This window comes from Hyperolius riggenbachi, chromosome 4 (genome assembly GCF_040937935.1).
Source record: "Hyperolius riggenbachi isolate aHypRig1 chromosome 4, aHypRig1.pri, whole genome shotgun sequence".
NCBI lineage: Eukaryota > Metazoa > Chordata > Amphibia > Anura > Hyperoliidae > Hyperolius > Hyperolius riggenbachi.
In genome coordinates, this window is record NC_090649.1 from 25,510,632 (window position 1) to 25,529,016 (window position 18,385).

Below are 18,385 nucleotides of genomic sequence, written 5' to 3' on the forward strand. Positions count from 1 at the left end.
TAGGACGATCATCCCTTAAAAAGAAACAGTAGGGCATTGTACCGTGTTAGCCATCAGTAAAAGCAAGAAGTTTTAAATCAAATGGTATCATCCTGATTTAAAACTTCTTGCTTAAAAAGAAACCTAACAAAGAATTGAACTCCATCCCAATCAGTAGCTGATACCCCCTTTACATGAGAAACATATTCCTTTTCACAAATGGATCATCAGGGGGCCTGTAGGGCTGATATTGTGGTGACACCCCTCCCACAGGAAACTGTGAGGACCATGGTCCTAGCCGTTTCCGGTCTGTGAACCGTGTTGCATTGTGGGAAATAGCTGTTTACAGCTGTTTCCAACTGCCAAAAAAGCAAGCAGCAGCTACTTCCAGTGACATCACCTGCCAGCAGTAAAAATGTCACCATGTGATAAATGTCAAAATGTAAATCAGGGAGAGGAAAGATTTTACAATGGGCAAACACTGACTAAATCATTTATTTATACATAATTATTGTAAAAATGAAGCACTTTTTTATTACATTATTTTCACTGGAGTTCCTCATTAGGTCTACCTGAAGTCACTTTAGAAAAAAAAAAAAGATACTTACCTCAACATGGGGAAAGCCTCTGGATTGTACAGAAGCTTCCCCTTCCCTATCAGCACTTCACCCCTTTTGCAATATTGTACAGTAATGTTGAATATTGCTCGCGGCTGCGCTGTCGTCGGTGTAGGAGAGCGTCCATGCCTACACAGTAGTATGCAGCCACACAGGCCCGCCATCAGGGGGGGACATCCGTGACTCCCGTCACGGGCCCGGGCCTGCAGGGGGGCCCCATCCCCGCCGCGGCCCTAGCGGGTGCCGCCCGACCGCCGCTCAACCTTCCCTGGCCGCTGCTCCCTCCCTCCATCCCTCTAGCCGCCGCCTCCGCCGCCGCGTCAGACCCCGATCAGGCGGCGACAATAGTGCGGGCGCTAGGACCCAGCGCCCGCACTGATATGCGGAAGTGACGTCACTTCCGCATATAGAGCGGGTGCGTCCAGCGCCCGCTCTTACTGGTCGGGTCGCCACTGATCTTGAGGTCTGACGCTGCTGGCAGCCTGACAAGGTAGGGGAAGCAGCGGTGGCGGCTGGGGGGGCCTCCCTGTCACTCACTCACTCACTAGCTAAAAGGGCTCCCTGTCACTCACTCACTAGCTAAAGGGCCTCCCTGTCACTCACTCACTCACTAGCTAAAAGGGCTCCCTGTCACTCACTCACTAGCTAAAGGGCCTCCCTGTCACGCACTCACTAGCTAAAGGGCCTCCCTGTCACTCACTCCCTAGCTAAAGGGCCTCCCTGTCACTCACTCACTGCCTAATGGGGCTCCCTGTCACTCACTCACTAGCTAAAGGGCCTCCCTGTCACTCACTCACTAGCTAAAGGGGCTCCCTGTCACTCACTAGCTAAAGGGCCTCCCTGTCACTCACTCACTAGCTAAAGGGGCTCCCTGTCACTCACTCACTAGCTAAAGGGGCTCCCTGTCACTCACTCACTAGCTAAAGGGCCTCCCTGTCACTCACTCACTAGCTAAAGGGCCTCCCTGTCACTCACTCACTAGCTAAAGGGGCTCCCTGTCACTCACTCACTAGCTAAAGGGCCTCCCTGTCACTCACTCCCTAGCTAAAGGGCCTCCCTGTCACTCACTCACTGCCTAATGGGGCTCCCTGTCACTCACTCACTAGCTAAAGGGCCTCCCTGTCACTCACTCACTAGCTAAAGGGGCTCCCTGTCACTCACTAGCTAAAGGGCCTCCCTGTCACTCACTCACTAGCTAAAGGGGCTCCCTGTCACTCACTCACTAGCTAAAGGGGCTCCCTGTCACTCACTCACTAGCTAAAGGGCCTCCCTGTCACTCACTCACTAGCTAAAGGGCCTCCCTGTCACTCACTCACTAGCTAAAGGGGCTCCCTGTCACTCACTCACTAGCTAAAGGGCCTCCCTGTCACTAACTCACTAGCTAAAGCGGCTCCCTGTCACTCACTAACTAGCTAAAGGGGCTCCCTGTCACTCACTCACTCGCTAAAGGGCCTCCCTGTCACTCACTAGCTAAAGGGCCTCCCTGTCACTCACTCACTAGCTAAAGGGCCTCCCTGTCACTCACTCACTAGCTAAAGGGCCTCCCTGTCACTCACTCACTAGCTAAAGGGGCTCCCTGTCACTCACTTGCTAAAGGGCCTCCCTGTCACTCACTCACTCCCTAAAGGGGCTCCCTGTCACTCACTCACTAGCTAAAGGGGCTCCCTGTCACTCACTCACTAGCTAAAGGGGCTCCCTGTCACTCACTCACTAGCTGAAGGGGCTCCCTGTCACTCACTCACTCCCTAAAGGGGCTCCCTGTCACTCACTCACTCCCTAAAGGGCCTCCCTGTCACTCACTCACTAGCTAAAGGGCCTCCCTGTCACTCACTCACTAGCTAAAGGGGCTCCCTGTCACTCACTCACTAGCTAAAGGGGCTCCCTGTCACTCACTCACTACCTAAAGGGGCTCCCTGTCACTCACTCACTCCCTAAAGGGGCTCCCTTTCACTCACTCACTAGCTAAAGGGGCTCCCTGTCACTCACTCACTCACTAGCTAAAGGGCCTCCCTGTCACTCACTAGCTAAAGGGCCTCCCTGTCACTCACTCACTAGCTAAAGGGCCTCCCTGTCACTCACTCACTAGCTAAAGGGCCTCCCTGTCACTCACTCACTAGCTAAAGGGGCTCCCTGTCACTCACTAGCTAAATGGGCCCCCTGTCACACTCACTCACTCCCTAAAGGGGCTCCCTGTCACTCACTCACTAGCTAAAGGGGCTCCCTGTCACTCACTCACTAGCTAAAGGGGCTCCCTGTCACTCACTCACTAGCTGAAGGGGCTCCCTGTCACTCACTCACTCCCTAAAGGGGCTCCCTGTCACTCACTCACTCACTCCCTAAAGGGCCTCCCTGTCACTCACTCACTAGCTAAAGGGCCTCCCTGTCACTCACTCACTAGCTAAAGGGGCTCCCTGTCACTCACTCACTAGCTAAAGGGGCTCCCTGTCACTCACTCACTACCTAAAGGGGCTCCCTGTCACTCACTCACTCCCTAAAGGGGCTCCCTGTCACTCGCTCACTAGCTAAAGGGGCTCCCTGTCACTCGCTCACTAGCTAAAGGGGCTCCCTGTCACTCACTCACTCCCTAAAGGGGCTCCCTGTCACTCACTCACTACCTAAAAGGGCTCCATGTCACTCACTACCTAACCTGGGGGTCCCTGTCAGAATCCAGGTGAGAGGTGTCTACCATAATAAGGGGGCATTATGCCTATTTATGTGAAATGCTGTCTATTTATGTGCCTCATGTCTGCTGAATTTGTCTTGTTGGGGGCCTAATGATTGAATTTTTACTTGTTGGGGGCCTCATGATTTGTTGGGAGCCTCATTGCCTCAAGATTGCTGAATTTGTCTTGTTGGGGGCCTCATGATTTGTTGGGGACCTCATGATTTGTTGGGGCCTCATGATTGCTGAATTTGTCTTGTTGGGGGTCTCACGATTGCTGAATTTATCTTGTTGGGGGCCTCATGATTGCTGAATTTGTCTTGTTGGGGGTCACATGATTGCTAACTGCGAGACTATGGGAAAAGCTGAATCATTACCATATGAGACAATCGCATTAAACCTACTTTTTTAGTTTTTTTAAACAGAAAATAAAACTGGGAGGTTCTAAAAAAATGATGGAGCACTTCCTCCTTCCGGCTTGAAGGAGGAAGTGCTCGATATCGAGGCTTGCAACGCGTCCATTCGGAAACTTGCACCTCGTTGAAACGCTGGGCGGAGAGCGGCGGTCTGGGTAATTAACCCCGCCGCATCTAGCCGCTCAGCTGTGGCAATTAGAGCTAACTTGAATCACGAGTATCCACCGTGGTTATTCGTGATTAATTTGTGGACAGCAAGCCTCCAACTAGCTCTGCCAACATGTAATGGCTACGCACATTTCTCAGTTTGGGCGGGGGGGGGGGGGCCCGGACTGATGATTTGTGAGGGGCCCCAAAATTTCTGATGGCGGCCCTGCAGCCACATGTGCACCAGTGGCTCTGTGCTACACACCCATCTGTGCACCTGCGCAGTGCAGAAACACTTGTATGCAGAGGGGAGCGTGGCCATAAAGAGGAAGAGGGTTGCGGCCAGCAGCGAAGGGGTCCTGTCGTACATATGAAACTATTTTTCTTTATAAACTTTCATGCTTGTTTTAAATCCTGGCACATACAGTATATGTTATGCAGGTTCTGGGGCTGTAAACACATCGGGCTTGATTCACTAAACTGTGATAACTGCTATCACGGTTCGCGCTATCGTTTTGCACGCGCAATGTTTTTTTTGTGCGCAATCGCGAATTTTCTCGCGCAAACGGACGCGGTTTCGCACGAAAAATTCACGCTTGCGCTAGCGCGACCGTGACAGCAGTTATCACGGTTTGGTGAATCAAGCCCATAGTGTCTAAACTGCACAAGTCACAAGACCTGTATAATTCATATGTGTCAGTAATGAAAGGTATGGGTTGGCAACCTGGGGCTATATACTGATACACATACAACAGCGATGATGGGGGGGGGGGGGGGGGGTGCTGGCAGGAGGGCACAGAATAGCATATACAGGACCAGTCTCCCTCTCATACTGATGGCATAGCCCCTCCCCATACCGCTATCTCTGAATGGGGACACACTCAATAATGCATATGTGCTGAATTATTGATCAGGCCTTCACTGTAAATCATTTTAATGAATGTGTGAGTGCCGATACAATGCAGCGCTGCCATATTAGCACTGGACACTGCCATCTCGTGGCTGGCAAGCAACATTACTCTCCTAACACTCATACCTGTCAAACAAAATGAACAAGGCTTATTGCCATTCTCCTTTTAAAGATAAGTTAGAAAAGTACTTTTTAAAAAAAAAAATCTAAATGATTAAATCATGGAGCACATTTTGCAAAGCATGTTAGGTTTTCTCATCCGGAAAGTCAAGCACTACTTGAAGGCAGGCTCAGCAAGAGATAGGTCACACAGGAGGCTGGGCCGCAGCAACTAGACACTTCCATTCTAGCATCTAAATGGCTAAAATGTATTTAAAGGATAATTGTACTAACAGAGTACAGCTATCCAATCTGCACCCCTTTTCCCCCTACCAGGGTACTATGTGCTGACAAGTTGTATCTTTTCTGTTGACCAGCAGTGCCACTACTCCCTCCAGCCTCTAGGCTGCGCTGCTGTGTACACTGAAGGCTGCTTCTCAGGCTGCAGAGTCGGTGGTGCTGGATGTGAATCAATGAAGTCCCTTAGCAATCTGGATTACTATACTTTGTAACTACAGTTATCTTTTAAGTCTAGTTACTATTCGTTGTGATTCAGTCACCCATCTGTCACAGCCCTAACGGTGCATACACACATCCAATTTTGATTGGCCAATGTTACCAATTTCATGTAGTATGAGAGCTTATCCTAACCATTAGTACATAGTAATTAAAGTTGGTTACCCCTCTACACTGAAGTGGTAAAATTGACCAATCAAAACTGGATGTGTGTACACTCCCTTACACAAATTATACGAGTTTGGAGTTTAGTCTGCCCTAGTTTACTTTGTTAGGTTCAGCTTCTATTAACCTGGCTGAATATCATGTTGTTAAGTAAATAGAGGAAATAATAATAATAACAATAATAACAACATAGAACAGATCAGGTGTTTCTGACATTACTGTCAGATCTGACAAGATTAGCTGCATGCTTGTTTCTGGTGTGATTCAGCCAAATAGATCAGCAGGACTGCCAGGCAACTGGTATTGCTTAAAGAGAGTCTGAAGCGAGAATAAATCTCGCTTCAGACCTCATAGAAACCGCCGCTATCCCGCGGCTTAACGGGGGTCCCTTCACCCCCAAATCCCCTCCGTAAAGCGGGGGAGCACTTCCGCATTGGGGCAGGGCTAACCGCCTCAGCCCTGCCCCACGCGCGTCTGTCAGACGCGTATCTCCGCCTCTCCCCCGCCCCTCTCAGTCTTCCTTCACTGAGAGGGGCGGGGGAGAGGCGGCGATGCGCGTCTGATAGACTTGCTGAGAGGCAAGGCTGCAGCCGTTAGCCCTGCCTCCAGGAAGAGAAAATTTACGACCAAGACTACGACCAAGTCTTGCGAGGGTAGGTTTGGGGGTGAAGGGACCCCCATTTAGCGGCGCGATAGCGGCGGTTTAGCAGGGGCACACATGCCCCTGCTAAGTATGAGCTCTGAAGCAAGATTTATTCTCGCTTCAGTCTCTTTAAAAGGAAATAAATATGACAGCCTCCATATCCCTCTCACCACAGTTGTCCTTTAACCTCCTTAGCGGCTACCCCAAGTCAGGCTTGGGCTGGAAATCCACAGCTCATAGTGGTAACCCCGGGCCTGACTCATGGTAGCCGCCGGGAGTTATGTGCAGAGCATGGTGCGCAGCGGGCATCAGTAACTCACCTCCCCCAGGATCCACACGCTGGCAATTCTTGAGCGATCGCGATTAGCATGTATAAAACCGCTAATCGCGATCACTCCCAAAACGCTATTGTGTCCAGTGATTTTTCTGCATCAATCGCATAAAAAAAAAATCACTCCCGCGGTAATCGCTAGCGTTTTGCGATTTTAGATGTTAGCGGGGCCTAACACTCCAGGACATTTTCCCAAACCTAATCTCATTCATACATGGCAGGGAATCACTGGCTGCATAGCTGTGTACTGCCTGAATGGCTACAAAGTCAGCAATGCCGGCAGCTGAGACCATTTGTGAACAAACTTCTGCTTAAAGAGAGTCTGAAGCCAATAAAAATACCTGTTTTTACTGGTCATTTATGTTTAGCAATAAGATCCTAGCTGAAATGTTGCATTCCTGCAGCAGAACGAGGTCTTAATGCCTCCGAAATCACTGTGGCAACATTCGGGGATCGCTTCCTGGAGGAGACAGAGCTTTGTGTAGTATCTCTGCCTCTTCTCACATCAATACCCACCGATCTCCGCCCCTCTCAGTCTTCTTTCGCTGAGAGGGGCGGGGAGAAGCGGAGATTGACTGGACTGGAGGAAGAGCTACAGCACAAAGCTCTGCCTCCCCGGGCAGCACAATCCACAACCTGGAAAGTTGTGGAATTTTGCCCCAGGGTTTCGGGGGTATATCTCGTTCTGCCGCGGGAATGCAGCATTTCAGCTAGGATCTTATTGCTTAACATAAATAGCCAATAAAAACAGGTATTTTTATTGGCTTCAGACTCTCTTTAAATGTGATGGAACTGAAGCATTGCAAGGCAGCAAAACAACCGCTACCCCCTTATCATAAACGGGACGATATTAAAGAGGTGCTGTAGTGAAAATTATGTAATGAAAAAAATTGCTTATTTTTTTTTACATTATTAATTGATAGATGATTTAGTCAGTGTTTGCCCATTGTAAAATCTTTTCTCACCCTGATTTACATTCTGAAAATCAGCTCTGGTGGTGACATCTATAGTACTGCAGGTGATCTGTATGGAATGTTTGTTTGACAAGAATTCTAAAGTCAGTATAAAAGATTACTAAGTGGGCATCCTGAATCATTTACTGCTTTTTACTATATGTCACTACAGGGCCTCTTTAATGGTCCACCGGATTGAGCCTTGGTGGGATAGTGTATGGCTTCTGGTCTAGCTGGTCACCTTCTCTTTCTGGATCATCTTCTTGTACAGGAAGTCCGGATAGGTCCTCATGGGGAAGAAGGAGCCGGAGCCCTCGGCACACATGAAGGCGCCGTTCTCGTACACAACGCGGCCGCGGCTGATGGTGACCAGCGGCACCCCGTGGCAGCGTATGTTCTCATAGATGTTGATGTCTCCGGCCTGGATCTGGGTGCTGGCGGAGATGGTCCTGCGGGGAAAGAGAGATGTCAGTCTGAGCAGAGTCAGCGCCAGGCAAATTCTACACAAGTGTGGATCTTTTGGCAAGAACTTTACGCTTGGTTCACACAAGGCATCCATCATCATCGCATATTGCCAGGATTGCCCACATTGAGGTGAATGGGACGAGTCATCTCAACGCATTTACCATCGTCTGCAGGCAACTATGCAAACATTGTGGTAAACTGAAATTCCTGGGACACTGCATGCCGCATCCCACATCGGTCGCGTTTGGATTCTGTGCCCCCCCCCCCCCCCCCCCCATGGGGCTCAGAACACAACAGGAACCGATGCCAAACAGTTTTCTGCTCCGTAACGCATTACTAACAGAAGTTTGTGTAATCCTCTCCTCATTTGTATTCTGGATACAGGGCTGTGGAGACGGTACAACAATCATCCAACTTCAACTCCTCAGTTTATGAAACCACCGACTCCGACTATCTCCACACTACATGGTAAACTCAACATAAAATAATGGCCTTCATTGTAAATACAATTTTGCTTCCATACACTGTTTATTTTCACTTATCAACCTAACTGTTATTAGGATTTGCCTCAATTTTGTGTTATAAAGGGAAGTGCAATTTTTTGTTTTTACTGATGAATAAGTCTACAAATTAAAAACATTATTTCAAATCCGCACCTTCATTCTGAGGACACAACCACCCAGCCCCTTCACCATGATCCTAATACAGGCTGTCCGGTTACTATTTGAAGAATTGGGTGTGCTGGTGTGCTCCCCTGGCCTACCCTATATGAACTAATTAGCAGAGAAATGGGCCCGCTGCACTCTTTTTGTGTCCCATAAAATGGCAATCATGAAAGTCCACTCCAATTTTTTTTTTTAATAACACTACTGCTCAGTTTGTCCTGACAAGTTCAGTCAAGAGTACTCCAAACCAGGAAGGTGTATTGGATCTTGCGGATTAGCCACCAGCTGAATGTAACTTCAAAGAAAGAAAATGAGATTGTCCATGGTGTAGGCCACAGTTCCCCAACTCTGTCCTCAGGGCTCACCAACAGTACATGTTTTGCAGAAAACTACAAACATGCACATGTGGGGTAATTAGTATCTCAGCAGAGCTGATTAACTACCTCTGTGGATTTCCACAAAACATGCACTGTTGGTGGGCCTTGAGGACAGGGTTGGGGAACACTACAGTGTAGGCTGTTTGCCACAATCCTGAAACCACCACCTGTGTGGACAAACTCTGTGTCATTTAGAGGTTCACCCCATTAATACACAAATGAGCCTGCCACCAACAGGAAGCATGGTCACCTTTTGTGGTAGCTGCCCTGACCCAAAGACCGCACCCATAGTGCAATTCAGTCCCACTGGCACTCCACTTTCCTCAGCTATCCCTTTGGACGGTCCTGGATGCGTGGCCCTCACAGTATCGGAAGGAAAAGATGGACTATCATTGCGTAGGCTGCTTACAGAAATGGTTGATCCCCAACTCGCCACACACCACTCCGTGCTCAGTACAGGGTCACCACAAACAGCACCCCCTGTGTCCACCACCTACAGGACCATGCTTACCTTGTTTGGTAGCTGCCCCGACCAACAGACTGCACCAATAGCATAAGTAGCTTCCTTCCTAACTGTAAATCTCGTCACTCTATATCCAGCCACCTTCTCAAAATCCTGCTCTGGGAGTCCAAGCAAAATCACTCATTGGCCTCAATTCACTAAGATCATGCTAGAGATAATAAGGCAAGAGAAAACTTACCTCCACACGTGAGAGAGTTATCTTACCTCTTCATTCCTTAAGTTACCTCTCCTGTAGTTAATTTACCTCCTCTGTAGTTAATTTATCTCCTCTGTAGTTAATTTACCTCCTCTGTAGTTATTTTCACATGCAGCTAATTAACAGCCTGTCTTTAACTCTGGAGTTATTTTAAGGATTGGAGAGTTAATTTAAAGACAGAAGAGTTAACTTTAGGTTTGCCTGAGGTAAAATGTTTCCTGAATACTACATGCCTTATCACCATGGTAACAACTCTAGAAGAGTTATTAAAGACAGGAGATAAGTTTAGTGAATTGAGGCCATTGTCTGGAAGCTAAAACCACACTCCCATAGGAGTGTACAGTAACAAAACATTTGTAAAGCGCTTTTCTCCCATAGTGTGCAAAACGTTTATAAAAATAGTAATGGAGTGCAAGTACGCTCTGACCATTCTCCGATTGCTCGTTGTCTTCGGGGTCCCTCCCATTCCTCATCCCCCCACAGTCTCCTGGATGTTGACCCAATCGGTGAATGGACGATTCTGTACTGCGCATGTTTAAGTTCCAAACGGCACATGCCCAGTGAAAGAAAGGGCTCATGCACATGTTCTTACTTTCCTGCACAAGCGCTTCTTTTTACTGGGGATGCGCTAAACCCACATGCACGGCCACTTCCTCTGGATGATTAGACTGGAGGGGCTAGTCAAACATTAAGGAGACAGAAGGATGGGAGGGAGAGTACGTATTGCAGCGGCACCGCTGGGTGGTGCTGCTAATAGTAAAATATTGGCTATTTAGTTTACTGATATTTTACTGCGCACACACCTGATGCCTAACTCTAACCCCCATCTCTACTAACTGCTTAATCAGAACCCCCTACCTGATTCCTAATCCCCCTCCACCTAATGCCTAACCCCCCGTAAGTGCCTAAGCTGACCCCCACATACACAGCTGATGCCTAGCTCTAACCCCCATCTCTAACTGCTTAATCCGAACCCCCTACCTGATTCCTAAATCCCCCGCCCCTTTAGTGTCTAACCCTCCACCTAATGCCTAACCCCCCGTAAGTGCCTAAGCTGACCCCCACACACACAGCCGATGCCTAACCCTAACCCCCACCTCTGGGTGCTTAAACTGAACCCCTACCTAATGCCTAACCCTAACCCTTAACCTACTGTCCAGCCCTAACCCCCACCTCTAAGTGCCTTAACAGAACATCAAAACCCCGGCACCCAAGCGGCTGTTAGTTGTAGCTCATTGTCCACAACCATTCATTCCTATGCAGTAGCCAATCGGCTACTACCCACATCAGACGCCCAACTCGTCACTTGGGGGCCCGGTTAACGATAATTAAAGCCAAAACGACCTGATCTGTGAAGACAGCCAGTAGTCGCAGGCCGGTCAGCTGCAGGTCATCTAGCCAAACATGGGCTTAATCCACATTATTTCCCCCACTTTAAGTAGGATAAAACTGACATAACATTCAATACAAATGTGCTTTCCTACGTTTTATTAACCATACAGTTATCATATTTGCTTTTGTGCACAAGTCATATTGTCCGTTAACAATTTGCATGTTATTGCATAGCTGCTGTATTTATACATTAAAATCTATCTAGTGATCGCTACTCAGCTCTTTCTGCCTCAGCTCAGTACAGCTCAGTTTCGGCAATTTGCTACTGTTTACTGTATCTGACAAAGGAATATAAACAAAAGATAATGTTATCACCTCTTCGGATGCGAGCCAGAAGCTGCCCACTGAAGCAAGGGTCTTTCCACTGAAGAACATAGTGCTGTGTTTAACTGTTTGAATGCTGTCCTGCTACATTTTTTTTTTCTGTGGTAGTAGATTTTATGCTGTACAATATATTTTAGAACAAATGGGAAATGCTGTGTTTCATACTACTTTAAGTGGTGCTTTACAGAGCATCACTGGAGTGATTTAGTGATATGGGGGGCTGCTCAAGTTACATCCGTTCTCCTTTCATAGCGTGTGGATATCATAGCATGCTGCGGAGGTTATGACAAGAGATAGTCAACATAATGCAAAGAATTCAAGGTTGCATGGAAATTTAACGTAAACTCTGTGCCACTTGGGATTTGAGAAAATCGAAATAACCTGAAAGTGCACTTGATAGGCCCAGTTCCAAGACAGTTCCTTCCCAGTTCCTTCATACGATTTGTATTATATTTTCATGCAAGCCGTAATTAGCCTCTTCCTGACTGAGATTAGACCTCACCTTGTAGCTTCTGGATCCCACACCACGATATCGGCGTCGGCACCGGGAATGATGCGTCCTTTACGAGGGTACATGTTGTGAATTTTGGCTGCGTTGGAGCTGGTCACCGCCACAAATCGGTTCTCATCCATCTTTCCGCCCATCTGTCAAACAAACACAGCAGAAGGTCCGCTCTGAGCATCTGCATCTTCCTTCACCCAGCCTCAGTACACTTCCTGCCAAAAGCTGCATCATTATGTTAGCCTAGGGAACCTGTGGGATTCTCACAGCTAAAATTGCTGGTTGGATGTTTCGGCGACAGGCAACCTTCTGTAACGGAAGACACACACTCACCACGCCTTTTTCCCATATGACACTCATGCGGTCCTGGACTCCCCCCACGCCGTGCGGGATCTTGGTGAAGTCCTCCTTGCCCATGGCTTTCTGTTTGGTGGTGAATGTTCTGTGGTCGGAGGACACCACGTTTAGCGTGTCGCTGGGGGGAGGAGACACACAGATCACATGATTAAATAACAAGTATGAGCTTTATTGACCAAAGTGTCCAGAATCTTAAAGAATAGGCTTTGCATTATCCAGAAATGTTGGTTACGAAAAATTACTGCACAACTGTAATGGAATAATAGAAAGAATCTCAGAATGTTTATTAAAATGGAGTTCCTGCACAGAGGAACCTCAGACACGCCCCCTCTGAAGTCACATGACTATAGATTACCCAACGGGATCATTTCTAAGCACACAATGACCCCACTTACTTGGCCAGCAAGCTCATGAGGTAGTTGGGGGTGTTGGGGTCCAGTCGAAGAGGAGGGACTGTGACGTAGGCTGCAGCATGTGACCAGTCCTGGTGGTAGTAGTGGAGGCCATTCAGGGTGGCGTGGGCAGTGGTGGTTTCTGCGTAAACAATTTTCCCTGAAAGTAAGAAGACATTTCCTCATTATCACGCACCAGCCAATCAGGATCTTCCATGCTATATCAGCATTACAAATCTAACCTTCTGCTACTTAAAGCACAGATGAACTGAGGCCAACATACCCAAGGAAAGCCCAGAGGTGTGTCCATGCTGGTTTCACATACCTCTGTGCATTGTTCGTTCCTCTCATCCCCCCCCCCAATTCCTGGTCTCTGTAATCACTCCTTGAAAAAGTCAACTTTTCAGACAGGAAGAGGCGGGCTTGCTGTGATGCTCCTTCTTATCCCCCTTTCCATTGACTCCGCCTAAGGGGCGTGAATAGGGCGTAGGAAGAAGAGGGAATGTGAGGGTGATTGGAGGAAACATTGCAGCAGGCCTGCCTCTTCCTGTCTGGAAATATGATTTGATTTGATCCAAAAATTGTAAAGCATTAATTACAGGGACCGGGGGTGAAATGAGAAGAACGGACAACACACAGGGGTATGTGGCTCCAGCATGAACTTACCTCTGGGCTTACCTTACTTAGGTAGCTTTGCCTCGGGCCAGCTGTGCTTTAAGAGAGCATAACGTCCCATTATATGACACCAGTGATTATCCCCTCAAGATACCTCCAGACTAGACACGATCAAGTTATTTATTCTACATGAATCTCATCAGAGGAGAATTTATAGAGAAACGTGGTCAATTTAACCAGGTGACCAATTTGCCATCATGTCTTCCTCTGGCTTCATGTATGAATGTATGCAAGAAGCAGAAGCGGGACATGATCAGGCATTCAGAGGGAGGGATCACACTTGCATCTGCCATTATCGTAGATGTTTCCGCGCAAGCGTTTTGCCGCACAATAGTGCATTTTGTAAATCGTTTTAACTTGAGGTTTATTTTTTTTGTTATTTTTTTTACAGTAGCCATTGATATCGATGTAAAATCACATGCTCAGTGCAGGAAAGTAGTGCGTCATTTTGTGACGCCATGAGAATTCGTATATATGCCTCCGGAAACAAAGCAGCACCATAGATTACCATTATCTGCCATTCCACATGTATTACTGTATGTGGCAAAACGCTGCAGATTTGCTGAAGTGTGACCCTTGCAAGAGACATATAGATCACCTGATCAAATCCACCGCTTCTCCGCCAATCCTGCTCAAGCAAAATGTATGCAGAATATAGGAAGCCTCTTTAGACTGATATTAAGGGCTTGTTTCCACTGTTGCGGTGCGGAATCGCCTGGATTCCACCGCGGACGAAATCGCATGCGGATGCATTTCCGCATGCTGTTTTCCCCGCGATTTCGCATGGCTAGGAAGCAGGCGAATTTAACCATGTCACTGCCTGTGTAAAGTTCCATAGCCTTACATGCGAAATCATACACGAAATCGCGGGGAAAACCGCATGACAAAGCCGCATGCGATTTCCCTATATAAAGCATTGCGGGCGATTCGCCAGCATTCCTGCCGCACGCGAAATCTGACGGCTCTGCCGTGCAGATTTTCCCCGCACACCAAAACGCACCCGCACGACGCACAAGTGGAAACAATCCCATCCACTTGTATTGCCTATGCGAATCCGCATGCAGTGCCTGCATGCGGATTCGCTATAGTGGAAACGAGCCCTAAAAGGATCCCGAGGTGCGAGACCTATGGAGGCTGCCATATTTATTTTCTTTTAAACAATACCAGTTGCCTGGCTGTCCCGCTGATCTTCCTGGTCACACACCTGAAACAAGCATGCAGCTAATCTGGTCAGATTTGTTATAGACATCTGATCTGCATGCTTGTTCTGGGTCTATGGCTTAGAGGCAGAGGATCAGCAGGACAGACAGGCAATGTGCATTATTTAAAAGTAAATAAACATGTCAGCCTCCTTATCCCTCTCTCCTTGGGTTCCCTTTAGAGTAGCATCATAGAGCTATAGAAGCTGAGCTCTAGTGATGGCCCAGGACATGCTAATAGTTATGGCTCGATGCAGAATTATGAAAAGGTTTCATGCAAATTCATACGGCTTGAAAATGGACCAATCAAGTGAAGCTGAGGTGAGAGCCGATTGGACCATTTTCCAGCTGCATAACTTTGCATAAACAATTCTGCATCTAAATTACTTGTATATCTTCAACCATCCTAGCTAAGCGCATGGCAAAGCTACATAATCAGTGGCTCCCTTCAGAACAACCTGCATGTTGGGAAGATGAGCAGCTTCAGACAGCTGAATTAATATGTGTATCGGGGGAGAGCTGGAGTTCAGGCCACCCCTTTTACCTCTTTAGCTATGGGCAGCTCAACCATGGATGATAATGATCTGCAGTTTTCACTGAAAGTAACTGCTGATCGGACCCCATCTCAAAGGATTAACGGCATCCCTGTAACCCACAGAAGGACCAGAAGATAAAGCAGCCAGTTTCCAGACTTACATATCCAGGATATGGCCTCTAGTACACCAATGCCTGGATGGAGGCTACATAGGCTGCGTGACCTGTGGATTTGGGGAAGGGGAGGGGCAGGCATATGTAAGTATCCGCCAGGCTAGGACAGCTCTGGGGCCGTTAGGTTTGGTGCTGGAGCTGTCAGCGCACTACAGTGCAGAATACCATCAGCAAGAGCTAACAATCAGAGTATCCCCGCCATCCAGCATACCCCCATAAAAAATGAAATACTGCTCCACCCCTCTGCCTTAAAGGACCACTATCATCAAACATTTTAAAATACATGAAAACATATAAATAAAAAGTAAAATTCTCCTAAAGTAAAATAAGACATAAATTACTTGTCTCCTATGTTGCTGTCACTTACAGTAGGTAGTAGAAATCTGACAGAACTGACAGGTTTTGGACTAACCCATCTCCTCATGGGGGATTACCAGGGTTTTTTTTATTTTCAAACGCACTTTGTAAACAGCAGTTGCTCAGCCCAACTGTCAGAATAGTGTAAAAACAGGTAGGGGGGAGGCGGCTTGCATCTTTGTATAGATGTTTTCCAGGGAGTGCATTTGTAGAGAATATATTAAATACTAAAGGTCCCCATGAAGAGATGGACTAGTCAAAAACCTGTCAGTTCTATAAGATTTCTACTAACTACTGTAAGTGACAGCAACATAGGAGAAAAGTAATTTATAGCTCATTATACTCTGGAAGAAACATATTTCGTATTTGTATATGATTACATGTATTTAACATTTTTACAATCCCCCTCATCCCCGCCCCAGTAGAATATTCTTCTTCTACCATGTACTATTCAACTTTCCCCCTTCAGATATAAACAGTGATTCGCTTTCCATCTTCTTCCAATGGCCTCCTCAGCAAAGATCTCCTCCTTCTGGCACACCAAACACCTAAAACTACCCCAACCGAAAAAGAACGGTTTCTGTAACTAAAGGTCTGCATGAACGTTGTCTAGCCACTAATTTCATAAGTAAAGATGGCAGCCCCCATACTCCCCTGGGCTGAAAATAGTAACGGTAGTCGGAACCTGTGTATGGAACCCTTCTGTCCTCGCCACAACTTGTACGACCACTGGTCAGCTGAGCTCTGAGTCGGTGGTCTGAGCCTGTGTATGGAGCCCTTCTGTCCTCGCCACAACCTGTACGGACCCCTGGTCAGCTGAGCTGTGAGTTGGTGGTCTGAGCCTGTGTATGGAACCCTTCTGTCCTCGCCACAACCTGCACAGACCACTGGTCAGCTGAGCTCTGAGTCGGTGGTCTGAGCCTGTGTATGGAGCCCTTCTGTCCTCGCCACAACCTGTATGGACCACTGGTCAGCTGAGCTGTGAGTTGGTGGTCTGAGCCTGTGTATGGAACCCTTCTGTCCTCGCCACAACCTGTACGGACCCCTGGTCAGCTGAGCTCTGAGTTGGTGGTCTGAACCTGTGTATGGAGCCCTTCTGTCCTCTCCACAACCTGTACGGACCCCTGGTCAGCTGAGCTCTGAGTCGGTGGTCTGAGCCTGTGTATGGAGCCCTTCTGTCCTCGCCACAACCTGTACAACCACTGGTCAGCTGAGATCTGAGTCGGTGGTCTGAGCCTGTGTATGGAACCCTTCTGTCCTCGCCACAACCTGTACGGACCACTGGTCAGCTGAGCTGTGAGTTGGTGGTCTGAGCCTGTGTATGGAACCCTTCTGTCCTCGCCACAACCTGTACGGACCCCTGGTCAGCTGAGCTCTGAGTCAGTGGTCTGAACCTGTGTATGGAGCCCTTCTGTCCTTGCCACAACTTGTATGACCACTGGTCAGCTGAGCTCTGAGTTGGTAGTCTGAACCTGTGTATGGAACCCTTCTGTCCTCGCCACAACCTGTACGACCACTGGTCAGCTGAGCTCTGAGTCAGTGGTCTGAACCTGTGTATGGAGCCCTTCTGTCCTCGCCACAACTTGTATGACCACTGGTCAGCTGAGCTCTGAGTTGGTAGTCTGAACCTGTGTATGGAACCCTTCTGTCCTCACCACAACCTGTACGACCCCTGGTCAGCTGAGCTCCGAGTTGGTGGTCAGAACCTGTGTATGGAACCCTTCTGTCCTCGCCACAACCTGTACGGACCACTGGTCAGCTGAGCTCTGATTCGGTGGTCTGAGCCTGTGTATGGAACCCTTCTGTCCTCGTCACAACTTGTATGACCACTGGTCAGCTGAGCTCTGAGTTGGTAGTCTGAACCTGTGTATGGAACCCTTCTGTCCTCGTCACAACTTGTATGACCACTGGTCAGCTGAGTTCTGCGTTGGTAGTCTGAACCTGTGTATGGAACCCTTCTGTCCTCGCCACAACCTGTATGGACCCCTGGTCAGCTGAGCTCTGATTCGGTGGTCTGAGCCTGTGTATGGAACGCTTCTGTCCTCGCCACAACCTGTACGGACCACTGGTCAGCTGAGCTCTGAGTTGGTGGTCTGAACCTGTGTATGGAACCCTTCTGTTGCCACAACTTATACAACCACTGGTCAGCTGAGCTCTGAGTCGGTGGTCTGAGCCTGTGTATGGAACCCTTCTGTCCTCGCCACAACCTGTACAACCACTGGTCAGCTGAGATCTGAGTTGGTGGTCTGAACCTGTGTATGGAACCCTTCTGTTGCCACAACTTATACAACCACTGGTCAGCTGAGCTCTGAGTCGGTGGTCTGAGCCTGTGTATGGAGCCCTTCTGTCCTCGCCACAACCTGTACAACCACTGGTCAGCTGAGATCTGAGTTGGTGGTCTGAGCCTGTGTATGGAACCCTTCTGTCCTCGCCACAACCTGTACAACCACTGGTCAGCTGAGCTGTGAGTTGGTGGTCTGAACCTGTGAATGGAACCCTTCTGTCCTCGCCACAACCTGTACGGACCATTGGTCAGCTGAGCTCTGAGTCGGTGGTCTGAACCTGCGTATGGAACCCTTCTGTCCTCGCCACAACCTGTACGGACCCCTGGTCAGCTGAGCTCTGAGTCGGTGGTCTGAACCTGTGTATGGAACCCTTCTGTCCTCGCCACAATCTGTACGGACCCCTAGTCAGCTGAGCTCTGAGTCAGTGGTCTGAACCTGTGTATGGAACCCTTCTGTCCTCGCCACAACCTGTACGGACCCCTGGTCAGCTGAGCTCTGAGTCGGTGGTCTGAGCCTGTGTATGGAACGCT

The 18,385-nt window shown here is 48.4% G+C and overlaps 1 protein-coding gene across 5 annotated transcripts in view; it reads right to left on the bottom strand.

Moving 5' to 3' along the window:
• The window catches only part of DPYSL5 (dihydropyrimidinase like 5), a 166,274-nt gene that overhangs the window by 17,449 nt on the left and 130,440 nt on the right, over positions 1–18,385 (bottom strand). For all 5 annotated transcript variants that reach the window (XM_068279881.1, XM_068279883.1, XM_068279880.1 and 2 more), the window contains 4 exons: positions 12,635–12,791; positions 12,216–12,357; positions 11,883–12,025; positions 7,680–7,887 (listed from right to left, as the gene is read on the bottom strand). In XM_068279881.1, the coding sequence (XP_068135982.1) occupies positions 7,680–7,887; positions 11,883–12,025; positions 12,216–12,357; positions 12,635–12,791 (650 nt within the window). The remainder of the gene's footprint in view (positions 1–7,679; positions 7,888–11,882; positions 12,026–12,215; positions 12,358–12,634; positions 12,792–18,385) is intronic.